Source organism: Equus asinus, chromosome 2 (assembly GCF_041296235.1).
Source record: "Equus asinus isolate D_3611 breed Donkey chromosome 2, EquAss-T2T_v2, whole genome shotgun sequence".
NCBI lineage: Eukaryota > Metazoa > Chordata > Mammalia > Perissodactyla > Equidae > Equus > Equus asinus.
In genome coordinates, this window is record NC_091791.1 from 21304252 (window position 1) to 21325007 (window position 20756).

Consider the following 20756-nt stretch of genomic DNA (forward strand, 5'->3'; position numbering starts at 1 on the left):
TGTCCCCTCAAAAACCATGCTCCAGACCATAATCTTTATTTTTGTCCTCTGAAGAGGCTGTCAAACTCATTCTCACCTTATTCCCTCCTAACACCTGTACCTGTTCCTTCTACCTGGAATGCTTACTCTCAGTCTTGGTATGGTTTGCTCCTTCTTGCAATTAAGATTTCAGTTTAAATGTCACCTCCTCAGAGAGGTTTTCTCTCATCACCCCATCTAAAGTAGTCACCTAGTTACTCCTATCAAATCACCATATATTAATTCTCTGCATAGCACTTCCTATTATCTGACCATTTTCTTTATTACTCTATTTTCTGTCTCCACAAGCACAGGAATCTTGTCTGTATTGTTTATCACTGTATCCCCCATCCCTAACAGGGACTATAACAGCACAATGGTAGATACTCAAAATTCTACAAAGAGCGAACCAAACTAGCTTAACCTTTGAGTTTTTCTGTTTCTTCTGATAGAACGTTTCTCCCAAGCTGGAAGAGTGATTTTGGAACTCATTATTCTTCCCACACTCTCCCCTCCACCTGCTCCACATCACCACATCGAACCTGCTGCTATGTCTTCTCTATTCTCCCTTGGTTATGTCTTTCTCATTGATCTCTTCCTTCTTGAATCCACAACCACTACATTAGTTCAAGCACTTATACCTCATGTTGGAACTCTTTGAAAGATTCTTTAGCCGTATGTATGTACACCTTGCATGTTCCCACCATCAAGTCATTTTGTATGCCATCCCTCTAGTGGAAAGTACTTGAACTCATTGCACTCTTACTTATAAATCTTTAACCAAAAAGAAAAAAAGGAAGGAAGAAACAAAGGAAGGAAAAGAAGGAAAATAAAAGAGATGAAAACAAAGTCCCTTGACTCTGACATGAAGCCTCATCCCTTGAATCTGATGTGAAGCAGTCCCTGCCAGTCACCTCTGATACTCTGGGTACCTTCCCCGGTATTGCAATGAGCTCTGTACATATCTCACTGAGATGCAAAGTGCTTGAACTCAGTGCCTTATGATTCCTGGTATCCTTTCACTGTTCAGCTCACCAAATTTGTGCTCTCACTAAAGAGCTGTTGAATGAATAAAATGTCCTAACCCCTCTTTTACACCAAGTTCTAATTACTCCATCTCTTAAAGCCTGGTTAGTTCAGGCTTCACTTCTTCCATAAAGTTTTCTCAGTCCACTTCAGCCAAAATCAATTCCAATTCTGAGTTCGTGGAATGATGACATATACAAGGTCATTAGACAATTTCTTATGGACTGCTTTGCAATTTGTTTCCTCTATAGTTATCTTGCAGTTTTAATCTTTTGTGCATTCATGGTATGTCTTCTCAACTAAAACATATATTTACCTAAGGCAGGGACCAAATCTTATAACTTTTTTGTAATCCGCATAAAGTCTAGTAAATGCCTGGTTGATATGAAAAAGTAAGAGATTCCAACACTATGCTACTCTAAGTATTAGATGTTATGAATTTAAGGACTGAACCAGAACAGAGTATGCTGCTAGAGATGTAAAGTGTTCAAAGTAAAGATAAAATTATAATTTTTTAAACTTTCCAAAACTGACGTACTGAGGGGAGGTGAAGTAAAGCCCGAAAAAGAATTGGTCATGATGTAATCTGCAATCTGTTGTAATGCTAGTAATCCAGTTGGGTTGTGGCCTTTCTTCATCTGTTCTTGAATAAGACATTCCAAGTCTTCCCGAAAGGCCTGTAATACACAAGAACAACCATTGAGCACATACACCTCACTTGGAGCAGAATGACCCAAACATAACTTGCTCTGATATAATCAATCTTTCCCCATCCCTCTTTTGAATAGCTTTCATCTATACTACTTTAAAACAAATATAAAACAAAAAACAATAAAATTAAAACACTGGAAGAAGAAGCAAGAAGCTTACTTTCAGGAGAGGAAAAAATCATTAGACACTCTTAATCTCAAAGAAAATGAGCTATTATAACATTTACAACAGACAAATATAGATAAAACAATTCTATTAATAATATGCAACTAGGGCACCAAGTATAGACCGATACAAAAAGAGACTCATTCCTTGCCTAGCACCCTCATTATCTGGGTTAGGAAAGACTCCCTATTTGAATGCAGCACAACTCCAACTACAGAGTGACTTAGAGCAAAAGTGTTTACTACGACATGCTAAATCATGGCTTCCATTTTATTGATTTCCACGGCAATTCCTTAGCTCCATAAACTTTGAAGGCAGACTGATAAGAAGAGTTGAGAACTGACTACTCCCCTACTGTAACACTGTGCTAAAGAAAGAACATTTTTTTTCCAACTTTGAGTACTATATGTTCCTGGAGTTCTGCTGTATCTTTTTTTGGGAGGGAGGGTGTGTATGTGGTAGAAACAGTGTTTATATATAAATAAAAATCCTGACTATTAAGAGAAAAATCTCTCTCCCAGTAACCCTTGAGTTGCTAATATGATTCATCATTTGAAATCTCTTCTAACTCTTCATATTAGTTGAAATGGCTGGTTTTCTAGCTCCATCACATCAAACCAACACTTATTTTACTACATTCCTCATTTGTTCTCTTGCTCACGTCTGTTTTCAATCATTTTAAACATGAAGGCTCTTGCTATATAAATCACCTAAACCTTCCTCTTCCATTTGAGACTGGTTACATGTGCAGAAAAATGCCCAGCAAGAAATTTTTTCCCACTTCACCTAAGAGGGAGAAGGCAGAAAACTGCTTTGGAATCACTACCTCCAAGAGAGGCAGGTATGAAAACCTTGGAGATGACTGGGGAAAGCTTCCTTAGAAGGGTGAATCTCCTTTGAGTCACTGACAGTAGCCTTCCTCAGAAGGCTGCAAATAAGATCTCCTGGAGTTCCTGCTTAGATGTAGCCTTGCTTAGAGGATGGCTGAAGAACTCAGAGGTTTTCAGAAAGAAGGACTTTCTTTTTTTTTTTAAATAATGGCATAGGAGCCCATGGCTGGAAGGGGAAATGCGGTTCTGAGCTATGAGGTGGTAGATATTAGGACCAGTCCCGACTCAATGGTTGTGCTGCTTTTAGAACAACAGTTGAGAGGCATCTGTGATATGAACTGAAAAAGGTGAGTGCTAATAGCTGTAATCTTGGGAGGTCAACCATGGGGCATCATGGAACACCCTGAGTTTAGCACAGGAAGGGGGAGAGGGAGAAGGAGGTCATCCTTCCCTGATGCACCACGGTGGCCTGCACAGGAATCTGGGTCAACAGTGAACCTGAATCTTCTGCTGGGCAGGGTAAGACTAGTTTTCAACAGCACCACCATGCGGCAGGGAGGTACAGTGGCAGTGGTGGACTGATCAGACTCTAGTGTGATTCTTTCACATACACAGATGCAGACACATGTGCACACCATACACCACATCTTGGATATGGAAGCCACTGCTGAACTCTTTTGGACTATGTAAGGCACTGAAGTTCTTGGGACAAGTTAGGGGAAAGCAGAAATTCCAAGAGAAAGATGCTGTACTTTCTGCTGATACAGCAGGTGGATGTTTTAGTGATTAATTTAAAAAATACTAGTGACCATATTGGAATTCTGAGTTCATGGAGCAGTTTATACCAGTTAAACATGGTTTCTGTTCTACAAATTCAAGGTTTGTTAAATGTAAATCATTATAATGTAAATTACAAAAATTCTAAAACCTAATTCTATTGACTGTATCTAGTTCATTTAAATACATGATTTAAACCAGAGAAACTATCCTATAAAATATCCTCTACAAAGACATATTACATTTGTCAGAAAACTCCATTAATACATTTCTAAGACCTTATGAACACAAAATGGTTGTGAGTTGTATATAAGATGGATGGATGTCTCCACACAGATGACTAACATGAGTATTTTACCATGTTTAAGGCTGAAAAGAATCTTCCAGATACACTCATTTATCTTACATAAACTACAGAAAAACTTCTGGATACCTGGCAACGGTCCAATCTGCTATTCTGAAACTTTATCTTCCCTTCAAAACCAAATTCTATTTAAACTTTCCTCAGTTCAAAGCAGCTATAACCAATATCCTCTAATTAAGCAAAAAAAATATTAATGACACCTACTATGTGTATCACTCATTATTTACATTACGAAACTCTGAGAAGTAGGCATTATTTATTTTATTGAATGTCCCGCCTCATATTGTTCCAGGAAGTATTTAAGGTGGATTCTATTGTTTGAAATGATATAAAAATAAATTAAATATAGGTAAGAAAAGTCAAGCTTAAGAGAAAATAAGCATAAGGAGATTAGACAGAGCCAGGAATGAGGTTAACATACAAAGTACATGCTATAAAATTGTAAGCATTTGCCAGAGATGGGCCAAACTTTATCTAAACTCTCTAGCACTCAACACAAATCAAGACGATCTGCTCAGTATGCTGATTTACAATGGTGTTAAGATTAAAAACCAATCAGTTGGTCAAGAGAATCACAATTTATGAAACTGATGAGAAACTTCTGCTGAGTGAGATGAGAAAGCTAAATAAGAAAGGTTGAAAACTTTGTACAAGGTCACACAGCTAGTAAATGTCAGAGGCAAGGACTCAAGTTAAATGCTTTTTTCCATTAGGGAAAACGCTGTTTTCACTTCCATATATCCCCCAATATGGTGAGTACCATCCTAAAGCTTTGGGATGATCCATGGTGTCATAGAGGGATGAATAAGCCCTTCTGAAATCAAGAGAAAAAAAATAGGTGAAAAATATTTCCCCTTTAAGGCTAGTGAATAGTTTCTTTGCAGTATAAGAAAATTTTCACAGTAAATGAAATTTCCTCAGCCTTTTTATATAGTTGACAGTGCTTCAACAGATAAGAATTCTTCTATTCCAAAAGATTTAATATTTTTTGTCATGAACATTTATTTATAACTCATTTTTAAATGTTTCCGATATTTTTGAAATGTTGTTCAGATAATTACCTAAGTCATAAAACAGTTAGTATAAAAATTACTAATGATATGAAACGGTTTCACCTGGTTTTTAAAATCTATCAATAAACTTATTAAGATTTCATTAAAATATATTAAAGAACAAAAATTTTTACTTATCTTTATGATGGATAGTTAATCATATTCCTATTAAAATCCAATGTTAATAAAACAGTCATTTATAGTTGATTCATTTGAATCTCACAACAAAAGTCTTAAGATAGGCAATGATTTGCTCAAGGCTGCATAGCTAGTAAGTAAGTGGAATAAAGATTCAAATCTGGAACTCTCAGTTGGGCACAGGATCTTTTCCCAATTTTATCAGGGATATGTTGTATCCCTCAAACTAAATACAATTAATAAGGCAGCAGGCATGTTGTGATCAGAAATACAGAGAAAACCTCTTAGGCTAGATTAGAGCATTAAGTTGTAATGATAGATAAAGGGGAAAAAATTATATATCAGCAGATTATGATGATCCTGGAGTACCAAAGTACTTGTCCTCTTACAGCTAGGAATTCTCCCATCAAAGCAGAATGAGAAACTAACTTACAAGGAGGGCAGCAAGGTCACATGCTGGGCTTCTGAAGTCAGATTAAGCCAACAATTCCCTAGGGTCTCCAAGAGAGAAGAGTCAGGTTAAAAGATCAAACAACTCACACACAAAACCACAGCATAAACCATGTCTTTCATTCCAGATACAAATGAGCAGAGAAGAGGAGGTGGTGGGGGTTGTTACTCCTTGAATACATGAATACAGGAACATGAATAAGCCAGAGTCCTATCAGGGTGATAGATTCTTTGACACTTTCAAAAACCCAAAATACAGTCTAAGGAATTATGCTTATAATCTTCAAAGTGTTGCCACAAAGGCATAAAATGCTTTAAATTAGCAATATTGTATATAACTTTATGTATACAATTTCCACAAATACTTGCCTACTACATGCTAGGCACTGCGCTATATGCTTTTATGTTATTTCATTTAATTGGCACAACTGCATAAGGTCTATTTTACCAACAAAGAAACTGAAGCTCAAGTTAAGTGAGTTTCCTAATGCCACATAGCTAATAAGTGGTGATGAAGCCAGATCCAAAACAAGCACTATATGCATATATGTATGTATAAAAATTTTTGTATAAACAGATTAAGACTGCAAACAATGAGAAAATGGGCTGACCCCTAACTTAGGTCAAAACAGTCTGGTACTCCAGGATCTCTATAATCTGTTATACAATCTTTTGGCCATATCTACCATTACTACCTCATGCTCTGGTCTAGCCTATGAGGTTCGCTCAGCATTCTCTGATCACAACTTGTACTTTTCTATTGTTGCTCACTATATTTCATCAAATGCAAATGGTAGCTTCCACTGTTCCTCCACCTAATGAATTCTTATACTTTATTCAAAATACTTGTCTTAAATGCCACCTTTTCCTTAAAGCTTCTCCTTTAGTCACTCGTTAGGAGGGATCTCTATGTTTTCTCTTCCCATCCCACTCTGAATTCTTTTAACACTTGCCTATACTACACTTAGGGTACCATCATATGATTGCGATTTATCTTCCTACTCTACTATATTATATATTATATATATATATTATATCTGATGGCTGGAGCTGTGTCTTTCACATTTCTAGAGTCTCCCCGAGTGTCTAGTTCCACGCTCAATTAATTAAATAGTAAGTTAAGAGTTTCTTGCCTTTTATTTTCCTAGATATAAGGAAAGAAAGTAAAGAATCTGATTGCAAGTTTGATTGAGTTAATATAGCAAATATCCATTTCATAGGTTATTAGCACTGGAATCTGAGGCCCTAGAAAACAGTTTTATCAATCCACTACTTGAATGAGAAATTCTTCCTGTGTAATTAGGCTTGTCCATCATCTAAAAGAAGAAATACATCTGTTTCTTTTTTATATAAGAAATGAATCTTCACTGAATGTTATAAATTTTTAAAAGTCATTTAATTCTTCAACTCAAACAAAATCCTACTTGGAAACTTGGTTTTATCCCCACAGTGTTATGGTTTGGTCAGTTCTCTCATCAAACATGTCCAAAAAAGTATGGTAAAAAAACATCACTAGGTGAAAAACAAAATGTTTAAGTTAGAGAGAGGGTGCCTTAAAAGCCTTATCTGCATCTCATACCCTTTTTATTTTATACATCATCTGTCAATGCTGAGGGAGTGATCCTGTAAACTCTGAATTCATAAGGTATGGATAAAAATAAACTTGTAAAAACATGACAGATCCAGAGATTTAAGATTCATATAGGGCAACAGTATACTTTAAGTACAGATATGTTCATGTATACTATAAACCAAAAGTAGAATTAACTTGAAATATCAGATCTTAAGGCTTCTGTATCTAAGGTCAGAACTTTCAGGAGAAAGTGGCAATAGACGAAGGATCTTTTAAATCAAAGAAAAGAGGACCAATTTGATAAAAGAAATTGACCTGATGAAATTATTTCATTTAAGGCTAAAAAAAATAATCTTATCAGGTGATTTATAAGTAATGTCTAACTTATGGAAATCAGGTAACAGAATACTGATAAATATCAGAGATGGATTTGAAATATCCACATCTGGATATTCTACCTCATAATAATTACTAGAGAGAAAAACTGGAGCAAAAAGAAAAAAAGATTACAGACTTGCTGCTCCCAAGGCACCTTGCAATTATATTATTAGATCTCTCCTAAAGTGGGATTAGGAGCATAACAAACTTACTTAGAATTTCTCCATTAAGAAATGTATTTATTTGGAACTAGATTATCACTCGTCCTGTTGAAAGGAGAAAAAAACAAATAAACCAAATTTTCTTCTGGATGATCTTTCTCCTGTGTCTCAGTCTTAGTTAATATGAAGCTAAAGGTTAGAATAATATCTTTGCTTGAAGCTTATATATAATAAGAATGCAAACAAAATTAAGAAAGAGTACTTGCATCTTAAACTTCCAAAGTGACTAGATAAATCAGGGTGATTTTTTTTTTTAAGATTTCATTTTTTCCTTTTTCTCCCCAAAGCCCCCCGGTACATAGTTGTATACTCTTCATTGTGGGTCCTTCTAGTTGTGGCATGTGGGACGCCGCCTCAGCGTGGTTTGACGAGCAGTGCCACGTCCGCACCCAGGATTGGAACCAACGAAACACTGGGCCACCTGCAGCGGAGCACGATAACTTAACCACTCGGCCACGGGGCCAGTCCCCAATCAGGGTGATTTTGACCAACGCTTCTAATTAAGGCAACCTGTTAATAATTTAGGCCTTAATTACAAAGATATTCTAAACTGTATACAGCTTTGAAGTTTCTCCTCTTCAAAATAAGCTTGGAGCATTACACACTGCCTTGCTATTAAGAAATGTTAGTATGTCATGCGCCTGAGCTATCACCACCTACATGCCTGTTGTCCTATCTTTTGGAGTAATGTTGCACACTTCTGTCAACCAGTCTAAATTGCTTCCTATAGTGGTAAAGTTTAAGAACTTTCTTTTTTTTTTGAAACCCACCAACTGTTTTCCATATTGAGCTGTCAAGTTTGGTACGAGCTTGCTGGGCAACATTCAAGTGTTGAATGACTCAAAGCCCATCCAGCTATTCATCCATCCATCCATCCATGTATTTGGAATTTATTGAATATCTACTACACAGAAAGTGCTGTTAGTTTTTCAACTTTCATGTTTAACTTTGATGAGGTATTATTTAATTCCAACAGTTTGTCATGGACACTTCATTCTGAGAGAAGGGGGTAAGTGACAATCTAGGGTCTCCATAGACATATAAAGGAGGAGTATATTGGCCAAAGAAAACTTGTGGATTCCCTCTACTGCATTAACAAAATCTCTAGCTAAACCAATTTACTCACCAGTGCTTGATTTCTAAGACAAATACTTTCTTAAATTAAAAAATATATATATGACAAAAGATCATGAAATTGTGAGAAAGAAGTAATACCCAGAGTCAGAGTGAGACAAATTCTTTGCTCCTCTCTTATTTTCTCAGCTCAAGGCAGTAAGGTGCTAAGTTTTTTATCCAAATTTACAGACACCAAAATGTCTTGTGATTGGAAACTCTTTTTGAGTTGGGTTGAACTAACTTGAGCAACAGAATTTGAAGATAAATAAAACAATAATATATGGGTGGAATTTTTTCATTGTTATTGAATGCTTTAAGATACACAGCCTAGTGGTTAAGGGTATAAGCTTTGAAGTTTAAATTCAGATCACATCATTTATTTAACTAAGCTCATATAAACTTCAGCAAGTTATTTAATGTGTCTAAGTTTCAGTTTATTCATCTGTAAACTATGGATATTAATACTTCTTTGAATTGTTTTGAGGATTAAATAGGATTTGATACATAATAAGTGCCCGGCACATAGCAAATGCTCAATTAAAAAAGTATTATACTTTGCTTTTATTAGTTTCTCTCCCAATTTCCTTTCTTCCCAAATGAACCCAGTATTTTAAATAGAAGGCTTACAAATTTGTTTCTTACAAACACGAATTAGTAATGTGTTTGATTTTGATCTTTATTGGTTATAGGTTTGTCTAACAAGGTGAACCCCAATATTCATAGAGACCCACAAAGGTTTTAAGAGAATTATATTGGCAGAAGCACTGCAAGACTAGACTTAATGGAACAAAGACAGTACAAAAAGAAAAGAGGTCTTTGAAACCAAAAACTTATACAAGAAGGAATCTGGCTGAGAAAAACACATAGTTGCAAACACAGTCTATCTTTCAAGGAAAACAAAGGATGATTCAGAGGGTGGAACTAAAAGCCCAGAGGGCGGAGCCAAGAGCTAGGGAGACGCATCCCTAGTAAGTAGAAGGACTGAGTCCTCATCAAGGGAACTTCTGAACATTTGCCTAGATGGATTTCAAAATTGCTATGGACCAGTTACTCCTATGTACCCTCAATTTTTCCCCTTTTTGAGCAGGAATACCTATAGCAATTATCTTTGTCTGCCCCACCACTGGATGTTGGGGGGGGGAGGGTCACCTCAGCAGATAACTTGTTTCATCAGTTCTTAGGTCTATAGACTGAGAGGAACTGTACTTGAGGAGCATACTTAAGGAATTACACCTGAGGAGCATTATCTGCACCTGGCCCAGATTTAGATGATGAAATTCTGGTTAAGGCTAATGTTGTAATGGAATAAGACTTTTGCAGGGGTGTTAGGAGAGGCTGAGTGTATTTTGCATGTGGGAGGAAGGTAAGGAAATTGTGGAAGACTGTGGTACTTTTAAAATAAACTGTGATCAGAGTGAACAATCCTCCTCTCAAAAGATGGAGCTTAATTCCTCTCTCCTTGAGTATAGGCTGAACTTAGTGACTCACTTCTAACTAACAAATATGGTGGAAGTGGTGGTGTTTAATGTCTGAGATTAGGTCATAAAAGGCACTGCAGGCTCCTCTGTGCTCTTTCTCAGGTACTTGCTCTGGGGGAGAACACTCAAACAGCCTCAGGTAAAGGTCCATGTGGCAAGGAACTGTGGCCTTTTGCCAACAGCCATGTGAGTGACCCACTTTAAGAGCAGAAACCTCCAGCCCAGTCAAGCTTTCAGATGACAGCAGTCCTGGCTGATGTCTTGACTGCAACTTCATGAGAGACCTTGAGCTAGAATCATTAGCTAAACTGCTCCTGAATTCCTGACCCACAGAAACAATGAGATAATAAAACCTTGTTGTTTTAAGCTAAGTCTTGGGATAATTTGTTATATAGCAACAGATAACTAATACAGGGCACCAAGTATCATTTCCTTTGGTGAAAAGTTTGTTGTATTGAAAACAGCTGTCCTAAAACTTGTCAGAAAGACAAAATTTATGATTTTCTGAGTCTTTCACAAATAAGATTTAAAATTCACTAGGAAAGATCTAGGAAAAAACATGATCAATCCACAATTTTTTTAAACCTTTTTTGTTCCTCTCTGGGCTGAAAATTACCTTTGCTACATGAATATAGAAATGACAATCTACATGTCTGCCCTTTCCCATGAGTTCATTAAGTTCCCCAGGGCATGAGTAAAAAAAAAAGTGACACTTTTAAGCCAATTTACAAATGGAAATACATAAGCACAGGTATAACTCATTCTATTGTGCTTTGCTTTATTGCCCTTCACAGATACTGCATTTTTTACAAATTGAAGGCAAGACCTTCCACCAGCAAAAAGATTACAACTCCCTGAAGGCTCAGATGATGGTCAGCACTTTTCAGCAATAAAGTATTTTTTAATTAAAGTATGTACATTACTTTTTTAGACATAATGTTATTGTACACTTAATGAACTACAGTATAGGGTAAACATAACTTTTATATGCACTAGGAAGCCAAAACATTCACATGACTTACTTTACTGCAGTGGTCTGGAACCAAACCTGTAATATTTCGGAGGGATGCCTCTATAAAAAAATTAGGTAATCTACTCAAAGTTATGCTGTCTTTAGTCTAGTGGGGAAATTATAAAACAAAAACTTTGGCATGGAAATGTAGTATAGTAGTTTTTCCTTTTAAACTTTATGGTTAGAATTGAATGGTTCTCCCTGGAGCACTTTGCAAAGAAATCTCAATATTCAACAACCTTGAACAAAATCTGAACTTCATCTCATTCTTACAGTTACTTTATACTATATGTTACTGTAATCATCTGGCTAATAAGTTAGTTCTTAAAAGTGGGGTTTCTTTACAGGAGGAAGTATATTTATTTGATCCAAATAATTAACATGCTTTTCAACTATTTATAAACACAGAAACTCAGGTTGGCATAAAAGAAGGCACTGAACATTTACTCCCTCATGATGAATTCTCTGGTTAATCTCCTTTCCACTGGGAAAGGGTTTCTTTAAAGGACAGCTTTAAATTTAAGCTATACTTAAATTCCTCAGAGCTTGTATTGCCTTTATAACTTGCAATTGCTTTTATCTAGGCCACTAGTATAGGAGAATTACTCAGAGTGGAATTCCCCTTTGGCTTTGGACTCAACCTCTGTGACTAAATTCACAAGGGCACAACAAAATGATTTACCGGGGCCACCTCAGGCAGAACTACGCCTTGGTGCTTCTTTGAGTCCCTAAGTTGGAAACCTAACATAACCCTAACATGGGCATTATGTGCTTATGTGTGCTAAACTCTGCCTTAAGGGGCCCATGATCTTCATTATGCATAAAGTTACGAATACATTTTGCATCTTAAATCAAGCTGTTTTCTCATTTTTCCATCACTTATATGTGACCTTTGCAATTCCACTAAGGGTTTGTAAAAAAACTAACAAATCACTTAAGTGTGATTTACAAAGTCTGGGTATTACTGTGCAGACAGAATTTTCAAGCTTGAGATGAGTTTATAATCCACTTTTAATCTAGTTAGTTTGGTGTATATGCATATATGTGTGCTTGCATTACGTGTATGTAACATTAGGCAGTCACATCACAGACCTCCTCAGAAACCTTAAGTCTTCCTATGCTGCTCTGAGTGTCAAGGTACCCAAAGGAAGAAGAAAATACGTGTATGGGATGTACCCAACTCATTTCTTGGTTCCTAATACTTCAGTCATGCCTTTCTTTTCTTCACGGATATTCAGTTTGAATTGGTAGCATCTTTTGTCCTACTTTAATGAAGCATTACACTCAGAAATCACACAAAGAAAATTTATACCACCAAGACAATACTAGTTTGTTATAAAAGCTTTGCAGTATTTAAATATATAAATTAGGTGTTCATTTTGCCTCTGAAAGACTGGGGGCAATTAGTCACTCTTCCTCTACCCCTCTTCCAAACTGAGAGTAGTTTAAGATACCTCCTACCTACTATATCAAGGTCTCCAAAGAGGAAGAAACAGTACAGCCTTCTAATTATTTCAACTCACAGGACTTTGCAAGATCTGAGTAACTCGTTTCCTCTGCTCCATCATATTGAAGTCTTGTCGTAGATCAGGAGACATGTTCCTCTCCCTAATGTATTCAGGGTCATTTTCATTGATGCGGTCAAAATACCTCTCTTTGTGAGGCATGCTGGGAGGAGGAGGAGTAGTGACCACGCCTTGGCTGGCATCTGAACTCATGCTTCAAGTCTGCCGATTCACCTTGCTATCTGCATTAACAAACACAAAGGAGGACATTCATGATAAATTCATTATTAAATGCAAATTTTACATGTATCAAGCAGAACTTTTCTTTTGCCTCCAGAATAATGGCGGCAACTTTCTTTAAAAAGTAGCTTCTTAAAAAATAGTAGAACAATTTTTTATTAAAGTAAAAGTATCTTAGATTGTAATGCTAAATTAGAAATTGATATTTTCAGAGCTAATGGAAACTTGTGGTTCAATTAATAATAATGTCATCATACTAATTGAACTTTTGTAAAGCGCAATGATCAAAATATCCAAAAGTAAAACATCACATCTAAGATGGCAAATTTTCAGATCTGAGATGGCAATTTTCACAATTAATGTCAGCAGAGCTTCTCTTTTCTCTCTTACTCACGCTTTTATGTTAGACCAACCTTTGGCCATATTTAATGACCACTACATTTTATAGTGAATGTAATTTAAGGTTTTCAACTGATTCAACAACTTCCCAAGGAAAATGTGGGAATTATTAAGGTTGCTAGACTATATAACTTTAGCAGATATTTTTTCAAATCCAAGAAAGAAACAATAAAAAGCTATTCAGATACCACATAAACAGCTGATTCACTTAATTCTCATGATTATCACTGATACTTAGGAAAATCCCTGATTTTATGTTAGGGAAACAAATTCATTTGGGCTTTGCCATAGCTGAGCACCTAACCAACTATAGCTAGATCAACAGGACAGTCATTTAACATTCCTCCTTTATGCCCCCGCCTGTGATCTCTGCGTTAGAAACGGATGAAGTCATCTAGCTCAGTGCTTCTCAAGTTGCCTATGGTGAAAGACTTTCTCTAATTTGCTGTGGACCAATATTTTTGTAAAATACAAAATTATGCATTTACATGTCATGACAACGTCAAACTGCAAGAAGTTTCTAAACACTTAACATCACATTCTATACTTGTCACAGACTGCTAGTAGACAGTCTGCAGACTGGCACTGGATCCTGGACCACACTTAGGGTAGTGTGTAGCAGTGACCCAGCAGAGAATAACCATCACTGCCAACTAAAGGAATGCTTCCTCCAACTTTCAGAAGAAGTGACTGGGCATAAGCCTAGATCAAGGGAAAGGAAGACCACTGATTAGTGTATCCCTTTCCCTGGTCGTTCCTTTGAACTGAATAAAGAAAATGCAAAAATGTGCAACAAGGAAGAAGAAAAGGAAACAAAAAAAGAAACTGTAAAGATGGTTTTGCTTAACACAATGTTCTCTACAGGTAGTGACTTCCATTCAAATACAACTTGTTCAACACAAATGACTGAGTAACAGAAAAACCATTCTGACTAACTACGCAATGGTATTTTTTCAAGTGATTATTTGCCTGGTGGGAAGAATCACTTCATAATAAAGGGAGTTAAATGTAAAACATCCAAGTATTCTTTTTCTATTTATGTAGAAAACTAAGGAGAGAGAGAAGTTCCTGCAGATCTGCAACTCTGCAGATTCTTCACAGCCTTCAAGTCCCAGCAGAACACTTTTCTAGATAGAGTTACTGTATTTGTCTCTAATAAAAAGTTTTCTCTGATTGACTTCATCTCTAAAGCTGCCTGGATCCAACTTAGCCCAAGCAAGCTAATTATACAACATTAAAAATTCTGGCATTAATTCTGGTCCTGGAAATGTAAACTCATTCTGTTAAAAGAATTTTTGCAAAACATGTTAAAACTCCGTTTTCTTCTACTTGCCAACATCAATCACATACACAACATTCTATAAAGTTACATAAAGTACTTTAGTGTACTCCACAGAAAATCCATGCAAAATGGTTTAAAACACTTTATATCAAACCACTTAACTAAAATCCTGATTTTGTGACTAGAAAGCAACTAATCAGGGAAGGAAATGTAAAAAAACAAAAAACTGAGCTTTTATATCATTGAGTCTTCCACATCCTAATTCATTAATTTAAAAATTGGGAGAAAACATTCAACTAAAGACTGAATGTGTAATCATTAAATGTGTTCTTCACAGGATAAATGGCCAGGTTTTTCCCCCATTTTTATACAAAACCAATACTAATGGAATGACTCTGGCCATATTATACTCTTCAAAACCCAGGTTTTGCTGTATTGTTATTAGCTTGGTTTACCAACCTATGGTACTTACCTTCATCTTGCTATTATCCATAAATGTGGTACACAGAGTACCAACTGTAAAAAACTTTTCTTTTTTCATATGCAGCTGGGTTATCAGAAGTCTAGAGGTCTAACCAATCTTTGGAACCTAATTTTCTTAGAAGCTGTTTATAATGGGTCCACTTAAACTCCTTAAAACAGCTTACTGCTAGCAGATAGGGATTTCAAGAAGAATTAAAGGTAAAAACAGCAAATAAACTCACATATATTGGTAAATACCATGCTGCCTTTTAATGGCCAAGTACAGACTAACTGGGCACTCAATGAATAATTGGGATACCACTTGACCAACAATCAGTTCTGTTTTAGTTTACCACAGTAGGCCACTGGCTTTGTGAGTCATTTTTTAAAAGACAGTCCACAAATATTGCCTTCAATTGGATTTTACCAATTCCTCAACCCCAAAAGCCCTATTTAGCCTAACAGAGAATAAAGTTAGATAACAAGTTTGTGTCTAACTAAATTTGCTGGGGCTTATAATTTTATGAAAATACAGAAAAAAGCAAGCAACTGTGGTAGTGGATTCACTGTCCTAGCAATGGTTTAAGAAACTGATAAGTGAAACACTGATAAGTAAAAGCTTATACTTTGAAGAAAGCTTTATGATGAATACATTTTTATTTATTTATTTTTTTTCCAAGGAAGATTAGCCCTGAGCTAACTACTGCCAATCCTCCTCTTTTTCCTGAGGAGGGCTGGCCCTCAGCTAACATCCATGCCCATCTTCCTCTACTTTATACGTGGGACGCCAACCACAGCATGGCTTGCCATGCGGTGCCATGTCTGCACCTGGGATCCGAAGCAGCAAACCTCAAGCTGCCGAAGCGGAATGTGTGAACTTAACCGCTGTGCCACTGAGCTGGCCCCTGATGAATACATTTTTAGATGAGTAAGGTAAAGAGGAAGATACATTTAACCATCGATTTTAATAATAAAAGAATATTTCATATACATATAACACTTTATAGTTTATACCATGCGTTTATACCTTTCTATCTTATCTTTGCAACTACACAAGAATATAGACGTTGATAATCTGGAGGTTCAGTGGATTAAACATCCTGCCAAAAATTAAACTGCTTATGTCTTAGGCAATATCCAAAGCCACAATTTCTGTCTCCTAGTTCACGTTACAATGACACATACTATTTCACATATCCTAAAACATAAGAGGACTACACAATTTTGAGACTTTTAGTTTCCATCCTTTCCTGAATATTTAACAATCAGAACTTACAGAATCGTCAAGAAACGAGGAGTGAGCAACATGGCAGAGTGAGCTCTTCCCTTAGACTCTCACCACTAAGATACAATGAAAAGGACATTCATATACCAACAGGGGACATTCACACAACACAAAAGATGCCTGAGAGTCCCACGCAGCCATACATCTGAAGGTGGAGGTGCTGGACTCCCCGGACGAAGTTGAAGGAGGTGAAAGGATCTCCTCTCCCTCCGCCAATGGCAGCGATCCAGGGCCCAGGACCATGTGCAGCTACAAGAGGCAAGGGGAGAGGGGTGGCTCTCCATGGGAACACCTTCACTCTCCAAGATCCTTCACAGCCAGTGGGAAAGTCTCACACAGAAGTGACAAAGCTATTGCAGGGGTAAATTCATCAAGCCAGCACCCCAGGAGAGCAGAAAGTGAGGGCAGAGCAAGCGCAGAGCAAGAATAGCCCTGGGATTGTGCAGGTGAAAGAAAGTGCCCCTTCCCCCTCCTGGCACTCCAGCTCAGCTGGTCTGCCAGAGCACCCATACATACAACAGAAAAGCAGCAGATTTGAGGGAGCAAGCAGGGGTGAGGACAGGCTCAGAATACACAGCTCTTGACCCCCACCCAGTGGTGGCAGGTGGAACCTGCAATCATATACTATGACTATGCAGAGGTACAAATCCACACCAAACAGTATGAAAAAATTTATTAGTACTCCAGACCAGAAGGAAAATGACAAGCACTCATAAATCAAACCTGAAGGCACAGCAATTTATAATCTAAGTGACAGAGAATTCAAAATAACTATCATAAAAAAACTCCATGAGTTACAAGAAAATACAGATAGGTCAATGAAGTCAGGACTTTCTTCTCAAAAGAGATTGAAACTATAAAGAAAAAACAATTAGAAGTGTTGGAGTTGAAAAACACAATCAATGAGATAAAGAAAAATCTGGACTCCCTGAATAACACAGAGCTGATATTATGGAGGAGAGAATCAGCAGTCTGGAGGACAGAAATACAGAAATGCTTCACAAGGAAAAGGGAGAACTAAGACTAAAAAGTAATGAAGAAATTCTCTGAGAAATATTTGACTCAACCAGGAAATGCAACCCAAGGATTATAGGTATTCCAGAGGGAGAAGAGAAGGAAAGTGGAGCAGAAAGTTTGTTCAAAGAAATAATAGCTGAGGGGCTGGCCCCGTGGCCGAGTAGTTAAGTTCGCGCGCTCCGCTGCAGGCGGCCCAGTGTTTCGTCGGTTCGAATCCTGGGCGCGGACATGGCACTGCTCGTCAGACCACGCTGAGGCAGCGTCCCACATGCCACAACTAGAGGAACCCACAACGAAGAATACACAACTATGTACCGGGGGGCTTTGGGGAGAAAAAGGAAAAAATAAAATCTTTAAAAAAAAAAAAAAAAAAAAAAGAAATAATAGCTGAAAACCTTCCAATCCTGGGAAAGAAGCTGGAAATACATGTAAAAGAAGCTAATATAACTCCTAATTACATCAAGGTAAAAAGACATTCTCCAAGGCATACAGTAGTAAAGCTAGCAAAAGACAATGACAAAGAAAAAATATTACAGGCAGCAAAGCAGAAGAAAGTATCTTACAAAGGAACCAGCATCAGGCTTTCAGCAGATTTCTCAGCAGAAACCTTGCATGCTAGGAGAGAGTGGAATGATATATTCAAAACTCTGGAAGACAAAAACTTTCAGCCAAGAATATTCTATTCAGCAAAAATATCCTTCAGATATGATGGAGAAATAAAAACTTCCCCACATAAACAAAAGCTAACGGAGTTCATCACCACAAGACCTCCCCTAAAAGAAATGCTCAAGAAGGCCCTCATACTTTAAAAAAAGGAGAAAGTTTCCAAAGCCTTGAACAAGGAGATAAATAGGTAGACAAAATCCGAAAATTGCAGCTATCAGAACAGGTTAGCAAACACTTAATTGTAACATTTAAGATAAAGGGAAGGAAAATATCAAAAAATATATATATAACCTCATCATTTTAATCACAAACTCACATACAAGATGGAATAAACTGTGATAATAACAACTTAGGGGAAGAGAAAAGGGATGAAATCGTCTTAGTCTAAGGAAATAAGTGGCTATCAGAAAATGGACTATCTCATCTACGAGATGTTTTATACAAACCTCAAGGTAACCACTAAACAAATAACTGGAACAGAGACACAAGTGATAAAGAGGAAACTGAGAAAATCACCATAGAGAGCTACCAAACTGAATGGTAGTCTGAAGTAAATGGGATGAGAAAGAAGAGAAGTGCTGAAGAACCAGAAAATGAGTGATAAAATGGCAGCATTAAGCCCTCATGTATCAGTAATCATTCTAAATGACAGATTGAATTCTAAAATCAAAAGACACGGAGTGGCAGGAAGGATTAAAAAAACAAGACCCAACAATATGCTACCTCCAGCAACACATCTCAGCTCTGAACACAAACAGAGGTTCAGAGTGAAAGGACTGAAGATAACACTCCAAGCTAATGGCAAACAAAAGAAAGCAGGTGTTGCCATACTTATATCACACAAAGTACACTTCAAGATAAAACAGGTAATGAGAGACAAAGAGGGGCAGCATATAATGATAAAAGGGACACTCCATCAAGAAGACATAACACTTATAAATATACATGCACCAACACAGGAGCACCAAAGTACATAAAGCAACTATTAATAAACCTAAAAGGAGATATTAACAACAACACAATAAGAGTAGGGGACCTTAACACCCCACTTACATCAATGGATAGGCCATCTAGAAAGAAAATTAACAAAGAAATAGTGGATTTAAACAAAAAAACTAGACCAGATGTACTTAATAGATATATATTATCTATTAAGGATACACATTCTCTCAAGTGCACATGGAACATTCTCAAGGGTAGATCATATGTTGGGAAACAAGACAAGCCTCACTAAATTTAAGAAGACTGAAATCATATCAAGTACCTTTTCCAACCATAATGCTATGAAACTAGAAATCAACTACAAGAAAAAAGCTGGGAAAGTGACAAACATGTGGAGACTAAACAACATGCTACTAAATGACCAATGAATCATTGAAGAAATTAAAGGAGAAATAAAAAAGTATTTGGAGACAAATAAGAATGAAAATACACCATACTAACTCATATGGAATGTAGCAAAAGTGGTTCTGAGAGGGAAATTCATAGCAATACAGGCCCACCTTAACAAACAGGAAAAATCTCAAATAAGTAATCAAACTACACCTAACAGAATCAGAAAAAGATGAACAAACAAAGCCAAAAGTCAACAGGAGGAGGGAAACAATAAAAATTAGAGCAGAAATAAATGAAACTGAAACAAACAAAAACAGTAGAAAGGATCAATGAAAGAAAGAGCTGGTTCTTTGAGAAGATAAACAAAATTTACAAACCCTTAGCCAGACTAAGAAAAAAAGAGAAGGCTCAAATAAACAAAATTAGAAATGAAACAGGAGAAATTACAGTGGTACTAAAGAAATACAAAGGATTATAAAAGAATACTATGAAAAACTATACACCAACAAATTGGACAATCTATGAATCTATGGATATATTCTTAGACCCATACAACCTCCCAAGACTGAACCAGTAAGAAATAGAGAATCTGAATAGACCAATCACAGGTAAAGAGATTGAAATAGTAATCAAAAACTTCCCCAAAAATAAAAGTCCAGGACCAGACAGCTTCTCTGGAGAATTCTACCAAACATTCAAAGAAGATTTAATACCTATTCTTCTCAAACTATTCCAAAAAGTGAGGAAGATGGAACACTTCCTAACACTTTCTATGAAGCCAACATCACCCTGATACCAAAGTCAGACAAGGACAACACGAAGAAGGAGAATTACAGACCAATATTGCTGATGAACATAGATGCAAAACTCCTCAACAAAAAACAGGCAAACCAAATACAGCAATACATTAAGAAGATCATATACCATGATCAAGTGGAATTTATACCAGGGACACAGGGATGGTTCAACAGCTGCAAATCAATCAATGTGATACACCACATTAACAAAATGAGGACTAAAAACCACATGATCAGATGCAGAGAAAGCATTTGACCAGATCCAACATCCATTTATGATAAAAACTCTAAACAAAATGCGTATAGATGGAAAGTACCTCAACATAATAAAGGCCATATATGACAAACCACAACCAACATCATACTCAACCGGGAAAAACTGAAAGCCATCCCTCTGAGAACAGGACCAAGACAAGGGTGCCCACTCTCACCACTCTTATTCAACATAGTACTGGAGTT

At 36.8% G+C, this 20756-nt stretch overlaps 1 protein-coding gene across 38 annotated transcripts in view; it reads right to left on the reverse strand.

Moving 5' to 3' along the window:
* The window catches only part of ADD3 (adducin 3), a 139347-nt gene that overhangs the window by 16888 nt on the left and 101703 nt on the right, over window positions 1–20756 (reverse strand). For all 38 annotated transcript variants that reach the window (XM_070483540.1, XM_014865721.3, XM_070483572.1 and 35 more), the window contains 2 exons: window positions 12833–13056; window positions 1583–1721 (listed from right to left, as the gene is read on the reverse strand). In XM_070483540.1, coding sequence (XP_070339641.1) covers window positions 1583–1721; window positions 12833–13027 — 334 coding nt within the window. In that variant the 5' untranslated portion in view covers window positions 13028–13056. The remainder of the gene's footprint in view (window positions 1–1582; window positions 1722–12832; window positions 13057–20756) is intronic.